Here is a 27,992-nt window from a genome sequence, read left to right as displayed (position 1 = left end):
ACATGTGCTGTACAAAGCCACCCGAGAAGTAACTGGGGGCAGGACAGTCTGGGCTGCAGAAATGACCACAGGTAGGATTAACCATTTATTTCCCAATTAGAAGCACATTAAGGAACACAACATAGGACATAAGACATAGTGGTGTACACAGATATCAGCCTTTCCACCTTTAGCAGGTCGCACTCCAAGCATCCCCTGGGGGGGGGAGGGAGGGGGTGTGTGATAAATTCCCCTTAATCTGCAGCATCCCCTGTACTTTCTGAATTTAAGGTCACTTCACCACATGCTCAAATTGTGGGAGATTAAAAGGATATGGACTGCTTTGTGGAAATGTTCCCACAATGCGACGCGTTTAAGCAAAGACCAAACTTTCAGGACATCGGCGGCGTTCTCTCGTCCCAGAGGACAGTCGGGTCCCCTTTGGATACCGATGGAGGAAATGAAACCGCTAGAGGGAGCACCCTGCTCAGGGGAACTGGCATTCCTTCCCACTAGATGCTAGAGGGAGACGATCCGCATCGACCACAAGCGCACCTGAGCCCCCGACACCACCCGTACAACCACAGCCCGCATTCCACCAGACCCCCCCCACCCACCCTCGAGTAAAATAGCCACCTTTTTCAAAAACATCCCAGTGCTTTCATTTCATTAATATAAAACCTTTTCCCCATAAAATCTCAATAAAATAAAGTCGCTCTTAGTAGATATCAGGACAAAGATATTAACAAAATTGGAGTAAAAAAATCTCACAGTGAACATTGGGAACAAGATCTGAACCATCTCGCCCTCACTCCAAAATGATTTCAACATCTGACACAAATACAGCAGCTGGAACAGGAGACGGGTCAGAGAATTTAAGCATGAAGCAAATTAACCGACTGGATTGAAGGTTTCTTCACAACATTTTGTAAGAAAGTGCTGTTAGAGTGAAACTTAATCAAAGGATATAAGGACATAAAGCTAAACAAATCCCTTGATCATCTAGAATTGTCATTTAATGATATCTAAATAATTAATACCCAATAAGTGGATATTCAAAGACACATTTTACTTTGATTTTAGTTGAATAATTGATTCTTTGATTAACAATTATCTTATTATTAACACAGCAGCCCCAAGTTCTTTGAAAGGTCAAGTTGGCTTCAGGAGAGTAGTTTGCTCACATTCGATACAAGCATTGGACACACGTGGAGAACTAAGTCTGTTTAAGGAGATTACAGACCCATGAAGCCATGAGAAATCTCACAAGATCCCACTGGAATTATGAAAAATTATGGAATTCTCTGAAAACATCCACAAACAGGAAAAGGAATGTGATCCTCGTCTATCCGCACCGGAGCAACTTAAACTGGTACTTCAACAGACCGACAAACTGGTGCAACAATCAAAAAGAAAACATGTCACATGGTCACAAGGTCACGAAGAGTTTCTTACTTCTTTTGACACTCTCTTTTTTTTGCAGGCATTCTTCCTACGCTTGAAGTCGATTTGATGGCACTCGGAAACAGTATACGGATTACCCGTTTGTGTAAACTAACAAAACCCCAAACTATCTCGTCATTCATGTTCAGACTCTTTGTGGACACGCTCGCAGAGCAGCCCGGGACCAGTGGAGTCAAATGACCAGCCACCTTTTTGTTCTCCCCGCCATGTTGAGCAGAGGAGTCGCGTGGCGTTGATCAGAATACAAACACACATGACTGGCACGGTCCGATGCAATGTAAACGTACCTGTGTGCATGTGTGAGTGCGCTAATGTGTGTGAGATATAAGGGATCATACATTGCACGTCTAGTGGCACATCTTTCTCCAGTCCTGATTCAGCCAATCCCATTAGCTCCCTCATCTGGACCCTTTCATTACAGAGAACTCACAGAAGAGAAAAAAATAAAATCAGCTATTAGGCAAAAGTTCCCAAAAGTTCACATTACAGTACTGTTAAGTCTCATTAGACGAAACAAAAAATACAAAAAGGCAGAGAGAAAAAAGTTTACACTCAATCACCATCATTTTCAACTATATAGGAAAAGGTTTGTTTTTTGATTAGATATATTATCATCATTAACATCATAATTATTATGATTATTATTAACCATTATTGTCACCATGGTCATCTGTTTTTTGTTCAGGGATCAAACGGAGTAGGGGCGGGGAATCAGTCACTGGGAAGAAGCCTTGGTAGCTATTGTGGAGACGCAGTGCTGCTGGAAGTTGGGGGACATGGCGGAGTTGCAGCCCAGTCTCTGACGGGGGCCCTTCAGCCCTCCGTCACCCTCCACGATCCAGGGGCTGCCGGCGGCCTCTTTTCCCAGCATGCTGCAGCAGCCGGGGCCCGGCGGGGCGGCGCTGGGTACCGCGGCGCTCGCTGGCAGGGCTTTGGGCTGCTCGCTGGCGGGGGCGAAGTCCGGGTTGTGGCTCTGAAGCACGCTGGTGATGTGGTTCAGGAGGTCATTGAAAAACTCTGGGACTCCCTCATAGCCTGAAAACATTGGAGAGGGGGGTTTAGCTAATTTGCTTCTGGTCGCATTACAAATGTTTACTCGGGTTGTGTTCCTCTTCACATGCAAGCTGTTGAGTGGTTTACCATAATTTTAGGAAAAGTATAAAAGACTAGCAAATAAAATCCAGCCCGACCCGGTGGATCGGAGGCGGAACCTACCGGGGAATGCATTGATGTCGATGACGGCATGTTGGCCCGTTTGGTTGTTGATGATGACGTCGATGCCAAACAGGGACACGCCCAGCTTCTGCCGCAGGGACTTGGACAACTCTCTGATGACATCATCACTGGGCGGCTGAGATACTCCCTCTACGTTCTCTCTCTGCGAGAAATAAAAAGGTAACAACGTTAAATATCACCCACAACATAACTAGAAAATCCCAGGGGTCCGCGGTCTGGGAGGTGTGGACGTACCGTGGTCAAGTCCGAGGAAGATTCTGGTTTCGAAACGTTGTGGCTGTTGAAGAAAATGGCTTTCCTGTCTGAAAAGGAGACAGGGGGGGAAAAGAAGTAAAAAGGTGAAGAGGTTTCACTACATGCTTTCCTAGTGCAGTCATCTACACGCAGTCCTGATGTCGGGCAGCAGGTGGCAGCAGAACTCAACTGGTTCCATTGTGCAACCAGAGCAGGTCTTTATTTACTGATTTTAACACCTGGTGCAAAGAGACAGAAACAGAAGACCAAACCACCCAGGTGTGATCCTTCATATTTAACCCGCCCACCATGTCTCTTAAAAACAAATCCACATGCAAGTTGTTTTGGACTATGGGTTTTCTTTGAAGCAGTGATGAATGTGACAAGAGGAACTTCTGAATTTATTGTCCCTTCTATCTTTGTTGCCATTGTGATGATTCATTTTAGAGAGTATTTTGATTAAAGGAAGACAGGTGGGAAAAAAGTAAATTCCAATGGTATCCAAATAAATGTTCCCCTGTTAACTTCACGTGGCCAAGAACACAACCCGAGTAAACACTTATGATTCGACCAAAAGATGAATTAGCTGACTGAGCGTCTGTTCTCAGGCTATGAGGGAGCCCCAGAGTTTTTCAATGACCTCCTGAACCACATCACCAGCGTGCTTCTGAGCCACAGCCCGGACTTTGCCCCCGCTAGCGAGCAGCCCAAAGGCCTGCCAGCGAACAAACACCAATGTAGGTTGACAGAAGCACGAGGAAGGTTTTTTTTTTTTTTACCATCTTCCCAAACACTACTTCCTGCTGCTCTATCCTCACACCAGACTCCTTCCTGTAGCTTTTGCCTCCGCTTTGCCCGACGTACAGAACTAACGCGCCGTGTTAGTGTGTCTTTTTGTGCTTTTCTGCGGCAGGCTAAAAAGACACCGCTCCTCTCTGCAGCGTTACGAATAGCAGTCCACTACACTGATGGCGAAACTGCTTTGCATGAGGTCCTCTTCTGTATCACATGCAAATACTGAGTAAATTCTGCTAGGGGACAACCACGTGTTGGAAGTTGCATCATGGGTAAGGCCTGACATGTTTATGGAGAAAAAGGCCACCCTTTATATTTTTAATAGCACCAACAGGGCAAAGCCCAACTGCACCTTGGTGCATCCTTTAAAAGCTTGAATAGGTCCAATCACAGGGACAATAAAGCCATTTTATGAGCCGCTTTATTGGGTTATTTGGAAAGGCTGTGCCATTTCCACAGTTTGCCCAGTGTGCTAAAACCCTTACATATCCCTGTCGGTCGGTCTGATTACTCACCTGCCGGTCCAGCAGGGAAGTTCTTCAGCGAAGGTCTCTCAACCACGGTGTAAGAGTCTCCCACCACAAACACTTTGTAAAGCACGGCATTGTGGTTGATGAAGCTTTGGATCACACAAGGAGGCTTAACGTCCTTCAGGTCCTCTTCACTGAAGACAATGGCCATCTGTGGACAGGAGAATGCAGAGTAAATGACCCGCCTAACTTAATTCAATGCCAGTGTGGAGGAATGAAAATGGGGGGTATCGATTTCAGCTGACAAGCAGAGATACACGGTAACAGCACTTCATCGGATTTCATTTATTTGGCCATGAGTTAAAAGGTGTAACTGCTCTGACAAAGCCAACTGTGGAGTGCGTGAGTGACCTTTGAGACCTGAGGCCTCTTACCTCATGGGAGTTGGTTCCATGAGCCACCCGTGTTTTGCAAACTGAAGAAGGAAAAAGAAAAACAGAATTATTAAGTTACCTACCTGGATACACACTGTAAAAAAAAAAAAAATCATTTTCAACAGGGAAACAAAATATCTCACACGTAAGTCTATTCTGACACATCAAAGATCAATACAGTAATAAAAGACAAGTAGCTCATTAGGGGTCAACCATAAATATTAGGTATATTAATGTTTAGGGAGTATAGATTTTTTTCATTTTAGGTCCTCAATGTCTAAAGGCAAAAAAATATATACTCACTGAAGGGGAATGTGAGTCCTTGCCTCTTGATATGCTCCAGCACATCTGGGCTGCACTCTGTGTTCAGGACCATGAAGGGAGGAGAGCAAATCCTTTCATCTAATAAAAAGACAAGCAAAAGACCAAGTTAGAGACTTCAAAAAATGTCCTTATCGGCACTCAGCACTCGCCCGCTGTGGCTTTAATTCAGGCGGACCGAACCCGGCGGGACGGTGGAAGCCAGGGTCCAACCACTGCAGCCGAGCGGGACGTTGCGCGCCGCTTCCATCAATGCCTAATTGACAGGAGCTCTACTTCTTCACTCTACATACTGTCTCGATTGCCCAAGATGCAATCAGTTACATGTAATTTGTTTTAAAATAATAATGCTGAAATAGCAGCGCTTCAGGCTATATGCAACATTATAATCCATAGCCTACTTAGGAGTTGATGAAAGAAAAGGACCAGACCAACAAAAAAAAACTGCTCAAAGGCTGTTCAACATGGCGAGCAGATGAGTCTCCCACATATACAGACGCACCTTGTTTATTTTGGCACAAAAATATTTATTTATGTTTCATCCTTGTGCCGGGTTTAGACAACAAACACAGCAGAGGCCATGTGAGGCCTGGGGGAGACAAATGACTCCTTTTCCAATAAATAAAGCAGAAAGCTGTCAGGCCCTTCTGCTCCTCTCAAAGAGCACACAAACACCCACACAGGAAAATGCTGAAATACAGGAAGACACACAATCTCATGAGGAACTTCAGACGACAAGTTGCACCAGCTGAGGACATTATGGAGTCATCAGATCCATCCCCTGACTGACGGGTTTGATCGACTGCTCTTTAGATGCCCAAACAACCGGGTTAAATCACTCAAATTCCATCTCCACCATGTTTTTACATCACATCGTGTTAGGTTGTTTGTTTCATTCCATGTCACTCTTTTTTCCTTTTTTTTTTGCAGCACATCCTGTAGCGGCTGGTCTGTCAGTTCCGGTACGACTGAACATCGCAAACATCCTGCAGCTCTGTCATATTTCCCCTCTACACCGAGCACATGGGGCAGATAAGCCAGCTGGTTGGAGATATCACCACAGAAAATCAGAGAGGCGGCCAAACCGAGAGCTGGCAAAATGCTAATGACACAATAGAAACACAATAGAAACACACCGGTCTTTGTGTACTGTGGGCATCAGCAGCAGGGCTCTGTGCTCCTGCTGGTGCTGAGGTCAGGGGAATCTCATTTGCCTACAGTAGCTCCAGTGCTGAGTTTTGAACTTTGGGCGAGCGCTGGGCCCCGCTGACATCTACAGCTCCACACAGAAGCCAGATAGTGCACACACACAAAACTTTTGAGGAAACCCCACAAAAGAAAGCTCATGCGCGAGGCAAAAACACTTTTCAAAAGCCCAACAGTAATCCAGGAATCTTCAAAATCGAGCTATGGAGCGGATTCCACATACTGCCTCTGTGTAAGCCGATAAGGCAGCACACGCACAGTGGAGCAGTGATGTTGCAGTGATGTTGTAAACATGCATCAGAGTTTTTAGAACGGCATCTAGGATCAACTGGATATGGGATTATTACTGACATCTTTAGGTACACTCTCTTTAGATTTTACCCCTACAAAAAGTGGTTTTAAAATACTGCCGCTCAACTGTCCCTACTGACAACCGGTTTGACCGTCAAAACTTTACTTGCAGCAATGTTGACTTTGTTTAATATCTCTAAAATGACGTTGATTAGGCCAATGCAGTCAGTCGGTAGAAAAGCTATAATAACCTGCAATAACCCTTTAAGTGTTTCCACTGTGTAGGTGTGCACTCCAGCTTAAGAACTGCTCCACTCAGCTGAACATGTGCTCTGACCGCAACGTCCCAAACTAATTTCCTAAAAGGAACACACTCATTTTCCTTTCAAAAAGGAATTCATCTGCGTCTAAATCGGATCTAGCATGGTTTAAATGTTTCAATTTCTTTTGCTGGTACATGACAGATGAGCACACAATACCCGTATTCTCCCTCACAGGCGAATACTTGTTCCGCGATCTATAACCTTTCAGTGTGCAGCTGGGTCTAATCCAGCAAACCAGTCACTTTTGGGAGCATGAAGCCTGGAGGGTTAGCCGTCAGTCATCAGCGCGCTGGTTACAGCCACGCTCGCCACACTGCTGTTATGTTACCAGGACGGGAATAGAAGCATAATATCTGTCGGAAAAACAGAAAACATCCCCATTACATCACATCATTCCTAAAGTCTGATGCAGCTACGTTTTGTTTTACAAAAAAAAATACTAATAATAGGGAATTTAAACCTTGTCAAACAGAAAAAAAGTTAAAGATTTATAATAAAGAGGAATGGTGGATAAAGTTTGTAATAGCATGCACGCTTGCCGCTTTAGGAATAAGAGGGTGGGGAGGATCAATCTCTGGATCTGTCTAAACACTGCATGCACACAGCAGACCCAGCGGAGCCGAGGACGACTTTTACGGGACTTCACCGTAAGATGCTTTTTAAAATGCCATTATCCAGTTACACTGCTTTTTTTGTTTTGTTCCTTTTTTTTTTTTATCTCATCGGGACATCCGCTGCGCAGCCCGCCATCTGTCTGGACGGTTACATCATAATCACGCGTGGCAATATATTAACTGCAATCTTCTAGGCAACGACGTGTGTGCCTGAGAAAGGACAGGAGAAGAAATCCCTTAACAGGCAGTTGTAACAGCCAGGATTCTGCTAAATTTGTCCCTCTGGTTTCTTGCATTAGTGTGGAGAACGGCACAGTGCCAAGTTACATTCGGCTTCATAAACTGTGCTGGTGTTTAGGTGGAAGGCTCCACTCTTCAGTTGCTATTTAGAGCTTGTTTCCTAGAAACTCCAGCATCCTTTCTCGGACTGTGCTCCCTCTGCACACACCCCCCACCAAGACAAATCGGCAGGATTTTCAAAATTTGAAAATGGACCTCCAAACATGGCTACGGTCTTGAGTGCAAAGTAATTGTTAATTTTGCGCTGTGATAGGTTTAAGGTTTCAATTAAAATTATGACTCACTCATCAAATCATATTTTGATTAGATCATCATTTAATGATTGGGATATGATGCACTTTCATATCAGATAAGCTGGTAATATCTAATATCTAATCCATCTGATATTGTTGGGAAGTCCTGTCGGCTCATGGGACTTAGACGACTGTTTGGACGAGTATGCACGTTCTTGTTTTGCAGCTACGATTAAATAATGATCACTTGCAAAAACACTTCTGTTGGACCTCGCAGGGAGTTAATAGTGACATGCGAATAAAAGGCAAAAGGTTTCAGTTTGATCCAAAGGAATCCTGCTTGTATTCAGAGTAATTCTTTTATCCTGAGCTGGAGCGGAATAAGCTGAAAACATTTGTTTTATAGAATAGTTCACTTGACAACGGTTTCCGTCTACAAAAACAATCCAAGATATCAAAACCCACAGACACACACACACACACACACACACACAGGAACCAGTAGATTCCACTAGGTAACGTAAACAGTTGCTCTGGCTAACATAGGAATCACAAAACCAAGTCAAACAAGCAGCTTCACAATCAAGAATCAGTGAGACGGATCCGGAAGTGCTTCGGCTAGTTTCCATTCACCATACCATTAAGATGAGCTGATTCTTTGATCCAATTTAGATTGTAACAGCTAAATGCACTGCGACTGGGGCTATTCAACGTTGAGAGACCACTCAGTGTCAGAAAAAGGTTTGCAGAGAAACCCTGAAGTGCTTCCTTCTATTGAGTACTACTCTGAGTAATGCAGACTTGAGCATGGCGAGCTCTCTGTGGCCTCCAAGTACCGGGTTGCCCTGGCAGCCGCTTCTGGACTCCATGGCCTCCGCTGATAAGGAGGAGGAAGTGCCTGCGTCTAAGAAAGCTAGCTAGACTTTTAACACTATTCCCCCCCCCCCCCCCCCCCCGCCTTTTCTCTTTAAACTTAACCCAGTTCTCAGTCCTCACTGTTCCTGACTGCAGAGAGGCCATTCATCCTCAGCCTCATGCCTTTTGCCCTACAATCACAGTGGTGTGGTGTAGGATTATAATGGCTTACACTCCATGCTTGTGTCTAAACTTCCCACATTTGTCATCGAGGTTTGGTATGCAAGCCTAAGAGCACCACTTGCATTAATGGCAGTAAGAAAGAAAAAAAAAAAGGGTTAGGGGGCTAGTCTTTCTATAAGTGAGCCGTCCTCCTCAACCCTAATGCACACATTAATAAGACAGAGATGCAGCTTATACTGTTATGCAACAGCCGTCATGTCTGTTTGGATGAAAAGAGGTCTCCTTGTGGTTCTATTTTGAGAACCTAATGACTCTGCCGACATGCCGAAACGCCTCTGATCTGTCGCTATGACACCAACACGAGGCCCCTCAAAGAGTCACGCACAATGAGTAAAGTAATACTTAAAAGGTTTATTTTCCCTGCCTGCCATGTACGGGGGTTACAGTAAATGTGGATGAGTCACAGGTGTGTTTACAGTGCGTGTGGGTCGGGAATGCGTTCCTGTCGTCATTGCCTTTCCCGACGCCAGCCAAAAGATATCTCCTGCTGATTAGTTTACGGTCTCTGTGACAGAGGGAGGTGTTGGAGTGACTTAGAGAGGCCATTTCTGATCCATCAGAGGGAAGCCTAAACAAGAGCCGCGTTTATGCTGAGTTCTGACAGGGGGAAATTGAGAAGTGCATTTGTGGTATAAAAAAAAAGAGGAGAGGAAATTTTGATATCAGCTGGCGAGAATTTAACATCTGCTCGGGAAGCACAGAGCAACATGATTCACGAGAGGTGACAGCGCTGTCGTGCGTTATCCGTGTGTCCCCTCTGGAAGGGAAGCGGAAACGCAGGATGTGCAGTTACCACGACTCTGCCTCCCGCCTTACATAACATGTAACAAGATATCGAAAGGGTAGTGTGCGTGAAATCAACAGTTTCTATTTACATTACTGTATTACATTAGACAACTTTTGTTTTTATACTCTATTGAGGACTGGGAGAGGACAGTTCGTGGTGTTCAACGCTCCTAAAAGCCACACAGTAAAAACCTCAGTTAAATAGAACAGTAAATTCTGAAATCATTTTTTACACTTGTTTTAGAATCCGGTCACCTTAACGAAAATTTTGGAGTCTTCATTTCACAGTGATGTTGATATCAATGGGACGGACACATGTATTACGCGATGTAATTCAACGTTTGGTGAGGAAGTGGACCCTTTTGGCGACAGTTGCTCTCCGGAGAATGATGTAAAAGGCGGTGATTTTGAAGTATTCGAGCCAGTCTCGTCTCACAGTGGATTGCACACACAATGAATCTCTGCTGATGCTGAACCGTCCTCAGATTCTTAAGTGCACTGGACCTGCCATCCTACCTTGCATACAACTCTCTATCCTGTGGATGAGCTGGTACGACTTGCAGCGGTCTAGCAGAGTTCGGATAGCTGGAAGGGGATCCAGGACGATGGTCTCCGGATGGGCCTCAATGTAGTCCTGAAACAGAGCACAAGTGGGGAAGTGTTAACATATCAAAGTAGGCAAACAACTAAATCACTCCTCCTTTATGAGCGAGTGAGAGCACGAGATATATGCCTGTGGGTCTGTGTAGGTTACATCACTACGTATCCGCATGGCCAGTCGTTTTGGTCAGCCTGAGGTCTGCTACTTTACATAACTGCCCACCCCGTCTTTGCTCTTGTTGGCTCCACTCTTGCTCCGTCCCCACACCGCCTCCTCTCCACAGCGCAGCTCTCCGCATTTCCATCTCGGCTCTGTGGATTTCTGTGGCAACGAGTCGTCCCGACTCACAAGCGTCTCCGGTGGAGCTGTCTGGCCTGCTCGTTACACAGACAGCTCGTCACACCACAACTGCCCTACACGTTCACGTGGAATTAGGACGTGGCCATATCTCAGAACCTATCTGTGGGATTTGCAAGGATCTGACGGGCAATGCTGATCGTAGCCAGTTGAGCGGTTATGTAAAGCAAACGCTGTCCAAAAATAAATCCAAACTGATCTTCGAGGAGTTTAGACAAATACTCTGCTGACCAGAACTGTCCCTTTTTTCTCAGAACAAGAAACACCTTTAGACACAGTCAATGAGCGGGAGGTGAGATGGAGAAGAGCGAGTGGCAGGTGAAGAGCCAGACGGGTGTCAGGGTGGGTGAGCGAGTGGCGTCCAGGCTGAACATTTTGTGTTTATTTTTTGGGGAAACCCCCCTCCTCCCCAGCACAATTTTTGACAGTAATGGACTGAATCTGGACCACTGGTGATAAACTACGTCCGTTATGCTACAGGTAATCATTTGAATCACTCCTATGAAAACACAACCAGACGGGGCTGATTACCCACATCAGCCAGAGGGACATAACACAATCTGTACTCGAGTACAGATTATGGCCCTGATTAACATAAAAGTGGGCAAATTCATGTGTTAATATTTTAACCAGGCTCTGTTTTGTGTGTGATGCACACTGACTTCCTGTTTGTCGTTCCTAAATGAGCAGTCAGGAGGAACAAGTTGACAGAATTGCACGACATTGATCACGATTACTGCTCCTCTGAGTCATAGAATACAGAGAGAGCTACATTATACAGAGAGAGCTACATACACATACCTGTACTCTTTGCACCAACAGGACAGCCTGCGAGTCATTCTGGTCTGCCTCGAGGATGAGGTCGGTCAGTTTGTGGATGATGACGTCCAGGGGACCCTGCTCTTCCAAAGGCTGGCTGAGGTCCAGCTAGGAAGAGAAAGATGACCATCGGTTATGGAAAACAGCAACAACAACTACAATCATTTCTCATATTTAGAAATAGTTAACCAAAACAATCATCCATAGGGTTGGGTATCGTTTGAATTTGAACGATTCCAATTCTGATTCCGATTCCTTGTTTCGATTCCGGTTCCCAGCGATTCTCGATTTCCGATTCTTTTAAGAGGCAGGGTCAAAAAAGTTTAAGTTTAAGATATTTTAAATGAGCTAGCTAACCAAGGGTCTTTCTGAAGGAAATAGTCTGACCTTCTCCATCAATGTTAATTCTATGAACACTGGTCTGATGCGTCACAACTTCACAACAACCGGGAGTTTTTTGCCGAGTTTTCGGTTTGTTTCGAGAAGTGTAACCACACTTTGGACCGCCGACGCACGCTATCCATGTTCGATCGCGCTGTTACGCCAACACTTCCGGTGGACGCTTCTTCGTTGGTGTTCAGCGGTTTCTATTTCTGGTCGGCGCCGGCGGAGAATCGAAACTAGGAATCGAATTTTAAACTTTTGAACAATACCGGGTAAATCGCAAAGCTAGTCCCGATTCCAATCGATTCTCGATTCTCGATACCCAACCCTAATCATCCATTAAAAACAAAAAAGGGCATGCAAAGCTTAAAAAAAAGACAAAATGTATACATAACAGCTTAAATAATTCAGAATTATTTTCATATCATGCGCCTTCATTTTAAATTGGTGCTGGTGAATGTAAAAAATTAAAGCCACATATTGAATAATCTCGCCACCCCATCTCATAGTCCTGCTCTAGGTAGCAACAAGCTCTGGGAACAATTCCAAATCAATCTCTTGGTTGTTTTAGTCATAGCTCTAACGTTGGTGCAGCCAGAGTTTATGCCGTATTTCTTTTGAATTACAGCATCAGGATTTATTTTTGCCTTCAGCTATTTTACTGAAAACAGTCTCTCCCTCTGGCCAAGCTCCTAGTCTGAGCATTGTCAACCGCTGCAAATTAGCATTTGTTTAAAGTTTACCGCAACCGTAAGACTCAAGTCTTCACAAGTAGTCAAAGCAGCGCTCCGAGTGCGATAGGATTTATCTAGGTCAGCGCTTGCACACACACACAACATGATGGAGGAGAGATGCTGGGCTTTGGCAACAAATATTGCTGATGAAATGGCTCAGTACAATTCACAGGAGGCCTGTATTCTGTCTGAAGGTGGCCACTGTGATGGGACAAAGTGAGTCGAGTTGGGGTTGTCTGAGAGACTAGATGACTTTTAAAGTTAGAATACACACAGTTTCTTGGAGTTGTGAGGTAAGTTAACCGAACCCTTTTATAGAGGTAGGATTGTGTAAAAAGGACAGACCAACAAAGGAGCCTTTAAAACACTGTACCAAATATGTAAAAGCAAATTAAGAGACCAAATGATCATAGCCTGAGGATTTGTGATGATGTGTTTAAATTTGGTTGATTCAGATTACATAAGCAATGAAATCACAGGACAAAGACAGTGAATCTGACACCTGAGCAAACCCAGAACACATTGTCCCCAAGGTTCATCAAATAGAGCTAATTGCTTAGGTTTCAGTGCTGCTGTTGCGTAACGTGGTGACTAACTTGTCAGCTTATCAGCAGCAGTGAAGCCGGGGATCACCTGATCACCACAGACAGAAGACAATTCAGCAGCACATGTATACAAATAAGCCCGAACAGGGCAGGACCCCACACTGTCCTTTGTACTGTCCAGTTATTAGGCAACCGGGAGGGGCCACACCTTAGTCACACTGGTACGGATCAATGCAGGGACTGTAGTTTCAGTCAGTAAAGGCTTGGCCACAATCAACCTGTCAGTTCAGAACATTTCCTGGTTAATAATTGTGTGAAGTGGGATGGATGGGTGACTAATTAGCTCAACCTTGAACTGGTGCTGAAGTCAAAATTGCACACAGTTGTAAATGTGTTAAATATCAGTTGACTAAGATCCCATGGCCTCCACACAGGGTTCATAGGAAAGAGCAAATAAAGTTTAGGTTCTACTCACATCAGAGGAGGCTGTGTTTTGAAAGAAATGTATTGCAGTTTATAGTTCTCATTAATCTTGCATGATATACACATTATACGGTATGCCACCATTCAAAGAAACTGCAACGCACCCTGATGTCATAGTTCCTTAAGAGCTCATTATGCACTATAAATCAACTATTAGGTTTGCAATTGAAAGCGTGTTCACAACACAGCATGTCTTTCCCTGCCCATCCGATGTGGTCGGCTCTCATTCTCCTCCGTGCTCCATTCCTCCTGCTTGTCAAAACAAGCCCGTCTGCTCTAGAGTAATATGCCAACACTTGCTCCAAAAATGTATGCTAGGCAATTTACGACCAAAATATCTAGACACCCTGGCAGCTTTGCAAGAATTGACACATTGAACAGAGTGCATGTGTACTACACGGTAAATGACGCTTTGTATTTTTTATGACATATGCAAAAGGCAGCTGGAGAATGCAGCGGCTGAGGATTTAGGATTGAGGCACCAGACGTAGACCTTTGACTCAGTGCCGCAGCGGCCCAGCTGGATCATCATACATTGTGTGGTTGGCATATGGCATATGCATCCAACACGTAAATACGAAGCCATGACCTTAATAGCGCCGTGGTGATAGGCAGACGTCACCGGCAGATAAGCTGTGACTGGGTCTGTGACATTATGAGCGGCGGTGGTGACACGGCCTTGGCGCTAGCGTGACGTGCAGGAGTACGGTAAAAAAAAACAACAACAACAACAACACAGTGGGGGCCTTTTTCGTCTAGCGTCAGCCGTGCGGAAGGGAATGTGTCCGTACTCTGCTGAAGCATGGCTTCTAATCTCCTGCTTGCACAACACAGAGGGCCCGTCCTCAGCCCGGCCCCCTGCACAGACACGGGACTCTACGTCGTTGGGGTCAACACCCACCGGCGAAGCCGCATCGCAGAGGATGACATTCTCCTCTCGCTGTGCGTAGACAGAATGACCCCGCTTTAGAGCTCATCCAAAAACCCAGCGGTAAACCCACTGATGGCCTGCTAAATGCTAAAAGCAGAAATGTCAGCAGACTTCTTTGAGAGTCCCTGTGGGTGATGGACGGCACAGAAAACACGCAAGATTCCGGTGGGAGAGGGTAGGTCAGGGCCAATATATTTTCGGCTTTGATGTAGCTCCAGGGTGGGCTCCAGCTACGCTCCGGGGAAATTTAAGAATGATAATTTTGAGCAAAGAGCAGGGACAGCGCTCCCACGCGTACTTCAGTTTTTATTTGTGTACAAGTATGGTGAACACAAAACAGTATTGTCCCCGTGTGTCTCTGTGCCTGGCGAGGTTTCACCATGGAGCCGCGTCACCCCATAGGTGTCTCTTTTCAAGTTCTCCTCCGCTGAATCTAATCTCAACTTCTTTTGGCTGCTCCTGCTAGGAGGCAGACACCCTAGTCTAGTGAAGCGTGAACAAAACTTGTGTCGGACACAGTTGGCCACACTTCACGACAAGTACAAGCCTAAACATGATCATGAATCTAAAAACCCCAATGGAGGATTAAAATGGAGCTCATTGAGCCAATGGCGGCCATAGGAACAGGAGTAATATTCACAGATAAGAGGAGTCACAAAAGAGTTCATCTACAACAAAGCCTGTATTCAGGACTTCTACAATAACGTATTATATTCTAATTGCAGATAATGGGTTGGGTGAGCCAAAATCTAGATATCAACTCTAAATTCTTAAGCACTTACGATATAATAAAACTGGAACTCAATAACTTTCTTTGAAAAGCCCATTCAAATGATGACCATTTGCTGTGATGGGTTTCCTCTTGGAGAGCGCATATTGGCTTACTCAAGGCCGTGCCAGGTGAGTTAATCTCATCAGCTCTCTGAGTCAGACAAGCTAATGCACCCAGCACCGGGAGAAAGGCTCTCATGAGCTCAAGGCTAAGGGGTCAGTATCGATGAGGTGCGGAAAAATCGCTAAGACGAGGGCAAAGGAAAAGTAGGGAAACGGTAAGCGCGATCATGGGTTACTTGGAGAAGAAAAAGAAAATTTAAAGGGGAAAGATGCTTGAGGGGAAAGGACCCATCATGTAAATTCAAACAAAAGAACCATCTGTTCTCTTTCAGTGGTCTGTCGTGACGGGCATATATGTAGATGGTTTCCCACACAAGAAATGGAAATATAAAATGAGCTCCCTGGGGCTGCCGGATTTAGAAAAGATCTTTTCACACAGGGTGACATCATAACCACTACAGACCCTCTGGAGGATCAAATCTCTCGTGGTAAATACCATATGTCGCAAAGTGAAAGTTCAATGTGAAATACCTATACCTCACTTTGAATTCTTAAGTCTAGTAAGTTGCAAGACTGCAATGGAATTGTTATTAAATTGTCAATTAAACTGATCATTTGGTCCATAAATTTCAGAAAAAGAAAAATGGAAAACACAACGTCTCAAAAACCAGAGGGAACATCTCGATGCTGCCCACAGGTTCTGCCGATCAGCGTCTTGTTTCAAGTCTCGTTCGCAGCCATTATCCCCCAAAAAATCTATGTTTCCAACAGAAAACCAACAAGTGAATTAGATCATAATAAGGCCGTGAACAGCACAAACTAATAGTTTATTGTGACAGAAAAGGTTGAGGATAAACGTATCCGTGGAGTGTTTATCGTCAAGATCAACCACAGACCGACCACAGGGACAAGGTTGGCGATTCAATAAATCTGAACATATGTTCTACTCCAGCCTTCGAGAGAAGGTTAAATAGACCTGATATTCAGATAGCAGAACTACTCTCTCCCACCCCTTAAGCTGAACAAAATCAATAGAACGCGGACACCTAATCAGCAATGAAACACAATTTCCATTGAAATCTAAAAAACATCTTTCTTCTTTGTGAAGATGAATGTGAAGATTTAGGGTCCAAATGTGGTCTTCAGTAGGATTGGGAATAAACTATTTTGGTCAAATATTTACAGGACCTGCGGGACTAGACCTACAGGAGAAATATTTGGTTTTAAATCGCATAATCTGCCATTAGATATCAGTTCATTGACTGACTACTTTAATGTCTAAGGGTTGCAGGGCTCTGAAGGCACTAGGGGAATAAAAGGATTGCTTTGTACACAGACTTGTAAAACAAGGCCAAAGCAACGGATACCATTATCTTTGCGTGTGAAGCAACTATGACAGTACAGGCACAGAGCGGCACTGGGTGCATCTTGGGCATTCAGGAGTACTAAGCAAACTGGGCTTTTTTTACCCCTTCTTTATAAATTGGCAAAACGCAAAATTTGTGGGAGAAAAAGAAAAACATTGGGCAACAGGTAGTGCAGGGAAAAGAGTTACGGGCAAGGCCAGAGGGCTGTTCAGGCCCCCGGGGGCCCCCAGTCGAGGGTTTGAGAGGACCGACTCCCAGGGGAGACTGAATGCACAGTGGGAAACAAAGCCCTGCTTACTTTGGGACTATTCCCAGGACAAGGCTCTTTCTGGGTGTGCTGATATCATTAGCACAGCCAGAGGAAAAAAATAACCTCAAAGCAAAAGGGAGGAGGAAAAAAAAGTCCCTTACCCCCCATCTCAGACAAAGATGACAACAGACAGGATTTAAAAAAGGAAAACAGAACGAGATGCTGATAGAAAAAAGGTAGGACTTTTTTGTTCCTAAACTACAGAAAGCACTTTAACTGACAAGCTGTCAACACTTAGTTCCTAGGACTTACTAACAAGTATTATGCTGCTGCACGTGTTTACTCGCTCAATGTAATGTGCTGCGTCCAGTACCCATTGATGACATGAGACGTTTTTAATCGGAAAACGCAGCCCTCTTTTACTTGAGCTAAGCAATTACTGGAGATACAATATACAAAAGACACAAAAAAGACACAAAAAAGGAGTGTAATTAGTCATTTGTTGAAAACTGTAGCGGTTGACTACTACCAAAAACAATAAAACTAATGGCCCGCACAGAAGGGAGTAGCTACTGCCCTTAGAAGAGTCCTCTGACAGACGACGCAATCCACACCTTAATTAAACCACACCTTAGAAGTGATGCATTCAAACTGAAAATAGCAACATGGTTACCTACATACACTTAGTATGTGTTAAGTAACAGGCTTGCAGCAGAAATCTTGAAAATGTATGGGGAGGTTTTGGTTAAACCAACTCCAAATCAACTGAGTAGAATACCGTCTCAGGGATACAATACAACTCGTTTAGGATACAAAAACACCATCATACAAAACAGAATGTCTGTCGACTTACCTGAACAACTTCAATTCCTCTTTTCCTGCAAAATAAGACAAAAGTAACGGTCATTCATTTTCAAATCCAGTTAGTCATCCAGACACTGCTATGCATCAACAGTACCTCATCAACAGACATTTATACATTTCTGTGTATAGTGGAAGTGACAGAGCTGGCAGACCTGCTCACTGAGGTTGTAGTAGATGCTGCGCTGGCCATCACTCAACCTTAATTTATTTTTTACTTTCATGATATAAATTACATCTTTTGTGAAACATGTCTTTGCATTTCTGTCACCGTCACTGGTTCTTTCCTTTATCATGTGACGGTTTGTTTTACAAGAACTTTTCTATGTACATTTCAGACAAAGGTTCCTCTCCAGAAGGCTGCCTTTGCACCGAATCGGGTGTTGCAGCAACAAATCCAGTCCTCAAATACATTTGAATGGGGTTAGTGAATTTGGAATGTGGAGGTGTGAACCGGCAGCAGCCCGCAGCGAAAACTTGAAGCAAGATCAACATAATCAGAAACAGAACACCACACTGCGGTGGCCAATCATGGGCCATTTAGGAAACACAACAAACACTACTTGCAAGAACTTCTGTTCTAATATGAATCAGCGCATGAGGAAGAAAACAGAAACTCCCCGTGGATAGTTACAGACATGAGCTACCAACAGGAAAAAAAACAATGTTCCTAACTTATTCTGAAGAATAAAGCATTCTGCCTGTTAGCCGCACAGCAAAGTGGGACCCCTGTGACCGAAAACACAAAAATCCCATTTCATAGCTGGAGAATATCGTACTTTTAAGTATTGGTCTTTGTATTGAAAGCGGTTGCTTGGCAACCAGCAGACCCCTTGACGGAGTTGGCAGAGAAGACCACCATAACCTAGGGAAGCAAAACACAGTAGACATGTGGACCAAGGACTTAAAACTGTATTGAAGCCAGCTATTTAATTCACAATGAGCACAACAACAGTCCAGCTCCACAACCAACTCATCCTGTTAAGGTTGTTTCTGAGCTAACGGCCCCATGGTAACCGCAGTGCGTCCATCCACTGCTCCACAACAATGTGGATATTTAATACCGCAGCTGGCTCCTTTCATGTGGTGTGAATGGGGCCCTTTAGTTTTGTCCCACCTCAGTTATGATTGTTTGCTCTCATATACTGTTACACAGCCAGCAGAATGAAAGGGATGAAGGAGAAGAACTTTTTGAATAGACACACACAAATATATCATTTTTTCTCCTCGCTTCTTACGAACGCATAGTATCATATATCCATTTAGCTCCATCACTTATCATTTATAAATATGGTCAACCATAGACATGAGATCTGCACTGCAAGACAGTGTGTGATATGGGGACATCTTCTACAATGTGTTGCCATGTCCAAGCTCACAGGGTCAGCTACTGTAGGCCAACCAGGTGAACCGGTTTGGGCGGAAAAAACATGGTACGTTCCTTGAAATAAACACAAATTTTCAAAAGGGTTACATGCCTGTTTGAATAATCACTTCCAATCACTGGCTAACTGGATATTGTATCATTTGGGTGAAAGACTACATACACAAGAGTGGATGTACCTCGGTCATATCCCTCTTGTTGTCCTAGGGTGGCCTTGCCTTGACAAGACTAAGTGCCGATATTTTCATTGTGTCCTAAGAAGCCAGGGCTGCCTGTTCTTTAGGGAATAGCATGTTCTTTTCAAATTAGGTACACGCGAGTCAGTACGAAGCCTCTAAATGGCTATGCAAAGGCCATGGGACACAAACATAATCCCATGTGGTTTTGACCAGCAGGAATCCCCTTTATACAGCTGCATAAGACTGGACAGGCTACACACTGTAGCACTCAAAATGTCACCAGTATGCTGCATGATGAAATAACAAAAACCTGTTCCGCAAGTAGAGTATCATACGGCCCCATTCGGTTATGGTGAAACATTTTGTTTAGCAAATAAAATACAGCCAGAAAAGTTAAATATAGTTGCATATAATACATTTTATATATATAAAATCTGTTAAGTAAAATCAAGGTGCATAAAAAAGTAATTACAAGTGATATTGCCGATGAGAATGATTAGTGTACAAATAAACCTGACACACCCTTTGAGATTTGTGCCTCCAAGACAGACAAAATACCTTTCAAAACCTACGTGTAGTCTTTATCAACAAGACACATAGGAAGGTCATTTCAGTTCCAGCTTTGATTTCGGACCTGTATAACATATGATAAGAGAAAGATGCCAGGAAGAAGGACAAACTAAAGAGTTTTAGTCGCTGACTAGGGAAAAGCAGTCATACAGTGGTCATGATCCACCAACATTGACAAGTACATTTAAATTGGCTTGTATATGTTGTTTTTCCTGCAAAACATTATTAATCTGCTTGAGTCCCCCCAACAAATAACGATTGTTAACACTTGACCCCCCACCCTTCATACTTAACAGACCTCAGTCGAGCTCTCCGTGTGCACAGGGGTTGGCAGGATGTAGGGAGGCAGCGAAGAGGGGAGTTAATCGAAGGGTTATGAGGAGATTAAAAATGTTTTGTGGATTACAGTGTGGTAATCTGTGCTGGCCCAAACAGGTTGCTTTGTGAGGCAACAAACCTGATGAAAAAGGTAGGAGGTAAATTACCTGGTATAACTCCCCCAAGAATAAGTAATGGTCAAATGTTAAGTCTCTGTAATAAGAGCGCATAACCTGGTTTGGATATGTTCGTAACAGGCCATGTTCTTTTTAATTTGTTTATTCAACAGCACATGCCTCAGTTTCCTGCTTCAGGACAATTTATGTGCTAGTCCTATTATACAAGTGCGGTAGGCCACTGAGACCAATCCCACCTAAAAACATTCTGTCTTCCTCAACAGGCACTGAATCAAAGACACACCAAACAAAATGTAAACTATGCACATAGTAAAAGTCAGTTTACAGACTTTATTCTATTGGATAAAACGCCTTTGCATTAGGAGGGAAAAAAGAAGCCCAGCAGCCACCAGCACGTTGATCTATATTTGAGTGAAGCCGCAAATGCTTAATATATATATGGGTATGGATACTGTATATAAGCAAAACTGGGATACTGCCAGAAAGAGGATGACAATAATAATAATAGGCTAATAAGGAGTACTTTTTACCATTGAGTTGTCAGGACAAAGTAAGGTGTCTATCTTAATTGACTGTGACTAGAGGTGAGCCTACAGTGTGGATGTTTGAGTCTTTGTATCATTTCACTTCCATTAAACTTGTGTCTTAGTTTAAGTTTTAAGCTGCACACACACACCTGCACAGGTCAGCAAACGCTTGGAAATTCAGCTTCTTCAGTTTCTTCTCGCTGAGCCAGTAGCCGACCCTCCGGCCTTTGAGGAAAGTCTGCATCTCGACCACCGTGCTCCTGGTCCTTCTCTGGGGGTAAAACGGTGAAAAAGACTCCACCTGGACAGAAAACAGGAAAACCCACGATATGACGTTAACGTCACGACAGTCAACAGTGAGCGATGAAGGAAATAGTGCAAGTTCGCCTCTCTGTTGGAGATGAGCTGCGTTACCTCCTGCTCGCCAGCCTCGCTAAGTGACTCCGCGATATCTAACGTTAGTTTACCAAACGTAATATTAACCGTGAATGCATTTCCGCATCTGCGAACCACGCGTTAACTAACTGTCCTCATTGGGCTAACCTCAACTGCTAACCGTTAGCTAGCAGGCTGGGCAGTGGCTAACCGTTGGCATGCAATTAGGAAATGTACGCTAGGCTTGCTAACAAGGTTGACTAACGTTAACCGGGAGAACTGACGTGACTATACCATATTAAAGTTAGAGTTAAGACGAACTAACGGTGGCTAGAAACGGCTAGTTGGCTAAAAGATGAAGCAACTGTCTGGGAGGCACCTTAACGCTACGCCAGAGAAGCGTTGGTGAGCTAGCGTTTACTAACCTGGAAATTTTAGCACAGCTCTCCACTCCCCTCCCTCCCACACCCCCTGAATTTTGTGTCCTCCTCAGAAACTAGCTGGGATAGTTTCCCATTTTCGTTCCGTCACGGGGTGGAGAAGAAGTTTTCAAACAAGGTGACAGATGACAGGCGCAGCTGGACTCGCGTCGAGGTGTTCCCGGTCCGTTCTCCCTCTCTCCGTCTGCAGATTGAAGCGCCCGCACACACCCAGCAGCCAGGAGGTCGATGCTGCCTTCAGGGGCCCCTCGGAGAAAAGCAACCCGCATCAGTCCTTTCCTGACCGATCCTTAATACAAACATAACAAATGTTAACGGAATTTTCTTTTTTTTAATAGACAGGCAATATTTATACTGGATCGGTTGGAGCAAGTACCGTTATTCATTATTAATCCATAAAAAACGGTTCATTATATATTTAACTTTGTTTTGTTTTTATTGATTAATCGGAAAATAGTTTCTGTTTGAACTAAATTAACTAAATGAAAACCCAAAAGAGGGTTCTATATTTCAATTTATAAATAAGGTGCTGTCTGGTATTCAATGATTTAAAAACCAGCATGTGTTACAACAATTACAATGGGAGTATTTATCTTTTGCTAGAGACCCACATTTCTCTGCTCCTCCTCCGTTCATTTATAATGTCTTCGTTGTTCATTGTGGTTCGTCGTGGTCCTGGGAGACTTTAGCTTTCTGTCAACAGAACATATGAAGAGGAAAGTCAATTTATTGCAAAATGCATCGTGAAGTTGTACACAAAACAACTTCAGATGGAACAGTCACAATGAACTGAACTTTTTTTAGTGGGGCATGCTGTGGCTTGAAATATTCCTTCTAGCATAGTAATTAACGCATATACATGGCGGGTGCCCAGAGAAAAATACCACAGTGGCGCCATCTAGTGAAAAACTACCGAAACGTACAGCAACAGTAAGAGGTCAAGAGAATTCGAGGATACCAAACACGTGATGGAAAATACCGTCACGAAATTAGAACAAAATAAAAACAGAACATTTCAAATGTACACAATGGCTGAAACTCAGAAAACTGGCCAGATGAGGCCACGCTGCTGATTTCCCATTCCACTGCTGAGCAACACATGGACAGGTATGTAACATAGTAAAGACTACTACATGCAAAATTCAACTGAATTCTTTGTGTGTGTGCGTTGCCTTTGCTTAACTAGGCAATATCCCTGTATGGATCTTTCCCTTAATATAACCATTCACGGTAATTCACCCTCATTTCTTAAATGTTCCATTTAATTAGTTGATTAATTAATTAGTTATCTATTGTGATAGTAAACCGACTGTTTACACATCCATAGTGTGCATTGAAGTTAAATCCCACTATGTCCACCTGCAGTTTTTGTCTGTTAAAATACAAGAAAAGAATCCAGAAAATGAAATGCCATCATTATATCAATCTTCACTACCTGATAATAGCACTCGCTTAAACTAAACAGCACTAACGCTTTTCATTGAAATGCAAACATGTTGGAGATTTGTTTATTGTTAACCAGTAACGTCGAATTACGTCACTTCCTCCACGTGGTTTCGGGCCAAACTCCCGCCCGGAACAGTCGTTTGTCAACAGTGTCGTGGTGCTACGTGTGACCCTCGTGTTACTAGTAAGGCTCCTTCCCCACAATGGCAGCGAATAAAGACGAATCAGACACGGCCGAGAATCTTCCCAACGAGGAGGAGTTGGAGAAGGCTTTGTGTGTGCTGGCTGGAAGTGATCCGGAGAACTGCTCTTATTCTCGGGTAAGAGAAGCGTCCCTCACCGCATACATGCAGCCATCGCCTTTATCCGCCCTGCAGTTTTAAATGCTCTAGTGTGTGTGTGTGTGTGTGTGTGTGTGTGTGTGTGTGTGTGTGTGTGTGTGTGTGTGTGTGTGTGTGGAACTACTATAGTCATTAGATACTCGTTATCAGATGGGGTATGTCATACAATAGTACATGTAACGATGCATGTTTATACCTCCTGTGCTATTTTTACAGGGATATGTAAAAAGACAGGCAGTGTTTGCCTGCAACACTTGCACTCCAAATGCTGCAGAGCCTGCTGGGGTTTGTCTGGCTTGTGCCAATAAATGCCACGATGGACATGATATTTTTGAGCTGTACACCAAAAGGTATTTCGGTTCAGCTATACCCTTTTTGTGTGACTTAAACTGATCACACAAATTCTTTTGCCTCATTCTTTTCATAATCAACCCATTTTTTTCTGATGTAGAAATTTCCGCTGCGACTGTGGAAACAGCAAGTTTGGGGAATTCAAGTGTCAGCTCATTCCTGTGAGTTTCCTATAGTTTGTTGATTTGATTTCTAACTGAATTTGCTTCGTTTCTTTTTTTTTTGTTTTTGCTGAAGATTCTCTAATTTTGTCTGTTTACAGGCCAAAGATAAGGAGAACGTTAGGAATCACTACAATCACAACTTCAATGGCTGCTACTGCACGTGTGACCGGCCGTACCCGGATACAGACGATCAGGTATTCCTTTTATTTTGTTTTTATGTCGGGAGTCCTCGTGCAATTCGGATTAAACTTTACCGCTTGCATCCTCTGCCATTGTGACAACACGAAACACCCTATTTAATCCACCAACAGGCTGACGATGAGATGATCCAGTGTGTCATCTGTGAGGATTGGTTTCACAACAGGGTAAGCACTAGTCACTGAAATTTAGATTTTTAAAGAACCTCTTTTATACAAATGTTCTTCTCGCGACGTAGTCAATTTGATTGTCGTTGATAGCACCTGGGCTGCACCACAGTGGACCCTGAGGAGCTGCAAGAGATGGTATGTGAGGCCTGCATGAACAAGGCGCCCGTCTTGTGGACGTATGCTGCTCACTTTGCAGGTAATGAATCCCCTCGAGCAAGTACAGCTCACGTGACTGCAAACATTTAACAGTAAAATACAGAGAACATGTTTTGCATACTGTATTTCTTTACATTTTAGTTTCACCCGTGATCCGCGTCAGTCATCCCGAGGAGGAGGAGGAGGAGGAGGAGGAGGAAGAAGAGGTCAATGTCGAGGACACATTGGAAAAGGAAGACGTCTCTGAGCCGAGTCAAAGTGAATACGAGGAGCCGTCCACCAGTGCTGAGTGCACAAAGCAGGAGGTTAGAACCTCGTACTCAGGAGACCCCCCCCCCCCCTGCTACCTCAGTTTCAATGTCTGCTTAGAGGGTTTGTTTTATTAAGAGCAAAATCAAAGAGTCTGGAATTAGAGGGAAGACTTAAAAACACCTCATCTGTTTCTGGCTGTGAGGCATTTTGTTTAGATTTTTCTGGCATTTCACCATTATGGGTGGAAAGAGTGCAAGGTAATAAGCTATACCAGTCAAAGTTTTAGATGTCTTTGGTTTTGAGTGAGCAATGTGTGCATCTATTCAATTCAATTCATTTTATTTTGTATAGCCCAAAATCGCAAATTACAAATTTGCCTCAGAGGGCTTTACAGTCTGTACACATGCAACATCCTCTGTCCCGAAACCCTCACATCGGCACAGGAAAAACTCCCCAAAATATGAAAAAACCCTTCAATGGGGAAAAAAGGGAAGAAACCTTAGGGAGAACGTCAGAGGAGGGATCCCTCTCCCGGGATGGACAGACTGCAATGGATGTCATGTGTACAGAATCAACAATGTAAAAGATGTACAATACATTCAATTTCTCTAACTGAAATGATACAAGTAATTGCAAGTAGCAGAAGAGGTGTACGGCAGGACCACTGCAGGGACAACCTCCATCAGATCGAACCACCATCCACAGAGGCTTCTGTGGGGAGGGAGAGCAGAAAGATGTTGGTTTTTGATGACAGTAATATGAATCATATTTAAAGTAATGATGATGGCAGCAGCAGGTGTCAGCAGAGCCATGAGCCAGGAGTCAGAACCGGGGTCCGCACGAAACTATGATCCACGGAGACCTGCTAGGCGAGAAAGCACAAAAAACTCCCGGAAAGAAGCTTAATTAGTGATGTACATTAATAAAGCATGGATGATTGTGGGAGGAGAGAGTGAGAGTGAGAGAGGGGCTCGGTGTGTCCTAAGAAGTCCCCCGGCAGTCTAAGCCTAGAGCAGCTTAACTAAGGGCTGGTCCAGGCTAACCTGAGCCAGCCCTAACTATAAGCAATATCAAAGAGGAACGTTTTAAGCTTTATCTTAAATGAACTGACCGAGTCAGTTAATGTTTCCTACCTATGGTAGCACGGTGGAGGCTTCTGACACTTTACCTGTTCATTGGGGGAGAACCACTGCGTTAAGCAGGGATTTGATAGTAAAAGTGCCCTCATGCATACTATTTGAATGCTCACTGTGCACGTTTCCTGGTTGGCAGTTGGTGTTTTATTTTAGTTGCCACCAGATGGAGCTGTAGGGTAACGAGCAGATTATCCAGCAGGCTCCAGCTTCTGTTATCGTGCTTTCCCCTCCTCCGGGTAATTAGGGGAGAAATGACCCATGAGGCTCTGCTTCCCCTGCACCGTGAACCGTCTTTGGCCAGGCTTCACAGGGCAGCTTACTGTAAACTGATGAATTTCATCGCCCATATCATCTCATGGTGTCAGTGGCTCTGAGACTTCTCCTGTTGAGCCTGCGGTGACGAAGGGCCGAGATTTTACAAAGCCCACGCCTCATTATTTCCCCAGTGGCAACACAGTAACTCAACCCCGTCCTCTGCTATGTGCATCTTAGGAAGTGGCAAACCGGTCTTCCCCGTGCAAACGCACCCACGAGGAAATGGCAGGCGGCCCCGCAAAGGCCGCGGCCGAAACTGCGGTCTGCAGGCTGAAGGACCTGCAGGCCAAGGGGCCCGAGAGGCAGAGGCAGGGAGCGGTGTTCTGGCCCTACAGCTGGCGGGCCGAGCTCTGCACCTGCGTAAGTTGCAAGGTAGGCCACAAATGCTAGCTCCTAGACCATAATGTGGCTTTCGTTCGTTTCTTTGGCTTTGGCTCTACTTGTGAAATTCCTTTTTTTTTTTTTTTTTTTTAAGTGTGCGGGGGGGGGGCTTCTTTTTGTCAACAGAGGATCTACGTGACCGCCGAGGTGCAGTTCCTCATGGATCAGTCTGACACCATTCTGGCCTACGAGAACAAAGGCTTGGAGGAGCCGTTCGGGCAGCACCCGTTGATGGCACTGATGAGCTCGATGGACCGCGTGCAGCAGCTGGAGGTTGTCTACGGTGAGCGCGGGGGAAGGTGTGCAGTCAGTTCGCCTCCCAAAGAGCTCGTGTGCAAAGTGAACGGTACGGGGGAGGCCATTGATCCAGACTAATCAAGTGCTCTTCCCTCCCAGGTTACACGGAGCTAACGACTTCGATCACTGCGTTTTTACAACAGTGTGCTGCAGAAGGAAAGGTAACAGACGGAAATTGATCCATTGGTATTTTATTTTTCCCCCCCCCCCGGGAAAGGGTGTGCAATTTTTCCTGTAATTGAATCATGTTTGGTGGACATCTTTTTTTTTTCCCCCCTCTGAATCTAACTTGAACCATTCCTTTGGTATCAGACGGTCACAGTGGAAGCTGTACATCAGTTCTTTGAGGAGCTGCGGGCCAGAAAGAGACGAAGGACCAATGCAGGATACCAGTAGTAGAGGAGGCTGGGCTGCCTTCATGCGGTGCTTTGAATGAATGTGTGACTCTAAAGATGAACCCTTTTCTTTTCCCTTTTATTCACCAATGTGATATTGTAAAGCTGGCGCGAGGTCTACAGACTTGATGCTGTGAATTGTTACATTGAGTGAAGGAGTGAGATTCTTTTTGTGGTGATAGTTTAATGTCCAATCTTGATTTTATTGCTTTAGAATAATGCCTTGACTTGATAAAAGCTCCAAAAGAAATTACTTGAAATATTTCACCACTGTATGCTTTGAATTGTAACATTGCTGCAATTAAATGCACATGAGAGTAAATACCAGTGTGTTTAAATTGTCTCATGGCAACCAGTTAAGAAAAAACTTGTGATGTGAACAAATATCCCTGTTTTATATGGATTCATGTTCCAAATAAAGTTGTCGTTTTGTAGTGCACAAATCAACAGAACCGAGATTAAATTAATTCCATAATATCAAACCAGTTTATTTTGAGGATGCCCAAGTTG

General features: G+C 44.2%; 2 protein-coding genes across 3 annotated transcripts; one reads left to right on the top strand and one right to left on the bottom strand.

The window, feature by feature from the left end:
* Positions 1–72: 72 nt before the first annotated feature.
* On the bottom strand, positions 73–22,120 carry itpk1b (inositol-tetrakisphosphate 1-kinase b). Its single transcript, XM_037485682.2, has 11 exons — positions 21,866–22,120; positions 21,215–21,366; positions 17,943–17,967; positions 11,544–11,669; positions 10,301–10,418; positions 4,916–5,014; positions 4,613–4,653; positions 4,224–4,389; positions 2,914–2,981; positions 2,659–2,821; positions 73–2,478 (listed from the first exon to the last, which is right to left on the bottom strand). Exons 2-11 carry the CDS (start codon positions 21,307–21,309, stop codon positions 2,159–2,161), a joined length of 1,221 nt encoding a protein of 406 aa, XP_037341579.2. The 5' UTR covers positions 21,310–21,366; positions 21,866–22,120; the 3' UTR covers positions 73–2,158.
* Positions 22,121–22,607: 487 nt separating this feature from the next.
* On the top strand, positions 22,608–27,942 carry LOC119227174 (putative E3 ubiquitin-protein ligase UBR7). Of its 2 annotated transcripts, none has more exons than XM_062557332.1 (12): positions 22,608–22,987; positions 23,463–23,646; positions 23,884–24,017; positions 24,119–24,179; positions 24,281–24,376; positions 24,494–24,547; positions 24,641–24,746; positions 24,848–25,011; positions 26,587–26,781; positions 26,917–27,089; positions 27,187–27,248; positions 27,400–27,942. In XM_062557332.1, exons 2-12 carry the CDS (start codon positions 23,530–23,532, stop codon positions 27,432–27,434), a joined length of 1,197 nt encoding a protein of 398 aa, XP_062413316.1. In that variant the 5' UTR covers positions 22,608–22,987; positions 23,463–23,529; the 3' UTR covers positions 27,435–27,942. The 2 variants fall into 2 exon arrangements, with proteins under 2 accessions (XP_062413316.1, XP_037341578.2); XM_037485681.2 differs by having other exon boundaries at positions 22,611–22,987; positions 26,917–27,073; positions 27,400–27,937.
* Positions 27,943–27,992: the final 50 nt, after the last annotated feature.

The sequence above is a fragment of the Pungitius pungitius genome, chromosome 14 (assembly GCF_949316345.1).
Source record: "Pungitius pungitius chromosome 14, fPunPun2.1, whole genome shotgun sequence".
Lineage (NCBI taxonomy): Eukaryota > Metazoa > Chordata > Actinopteri > Perciformes > Gasterosteidae > Pungitius > Pungitius pungitius.
This window is presented reverse-complemented; position numbering and strand designations above follow the sequence as displayed.

Bases quoted from the DNA above. Each gene is read 5' to 3' on its own strand.
- itpk1b (XM_037485682.2), bottom strand. From the start codon at position 21,309: ATGCAGACTTTCCTCAAAGGCCGGAGGGTCGGCTACTGGCTCAGCGAG. The intron at 10,419-11,543 runs GTATGTGTATGT...GCTCTGTTTCAG, and splicing joins TGTTGGTGCAAAGAGTACAG to GACTACATTGAGGCCCATCC. The intron at 2,479-2,658 runs GTAGGTTCCGCC...CAATGTTTTCAG, and splicing joins CGACATCAATGCATTCCCCG to GCTATGAGGGAGTCCCAGAG.
- LOC119227174 (XM_037485681.2), top strand. From the start codon at position 23,530: ATGGCAGCGAATAAAGACGAATCAGACACGGCCGAGAATCTTCCCAAC. The intron at 24,747-24,847 runs GTAATGAATCCC...TTTACATTTTAG, and splicing joins GTATGCTGCTCACTTTGCAG to TTTCACCCGTGATCCGCGTC. The intron at 27,249-27,399 runs GTAACAGACGGA...CTTTGGTATCAG, and splicing joins AGTGTGCTGCAGAAGGAAAG to ACGGTCACAGTGGAAGCTGT.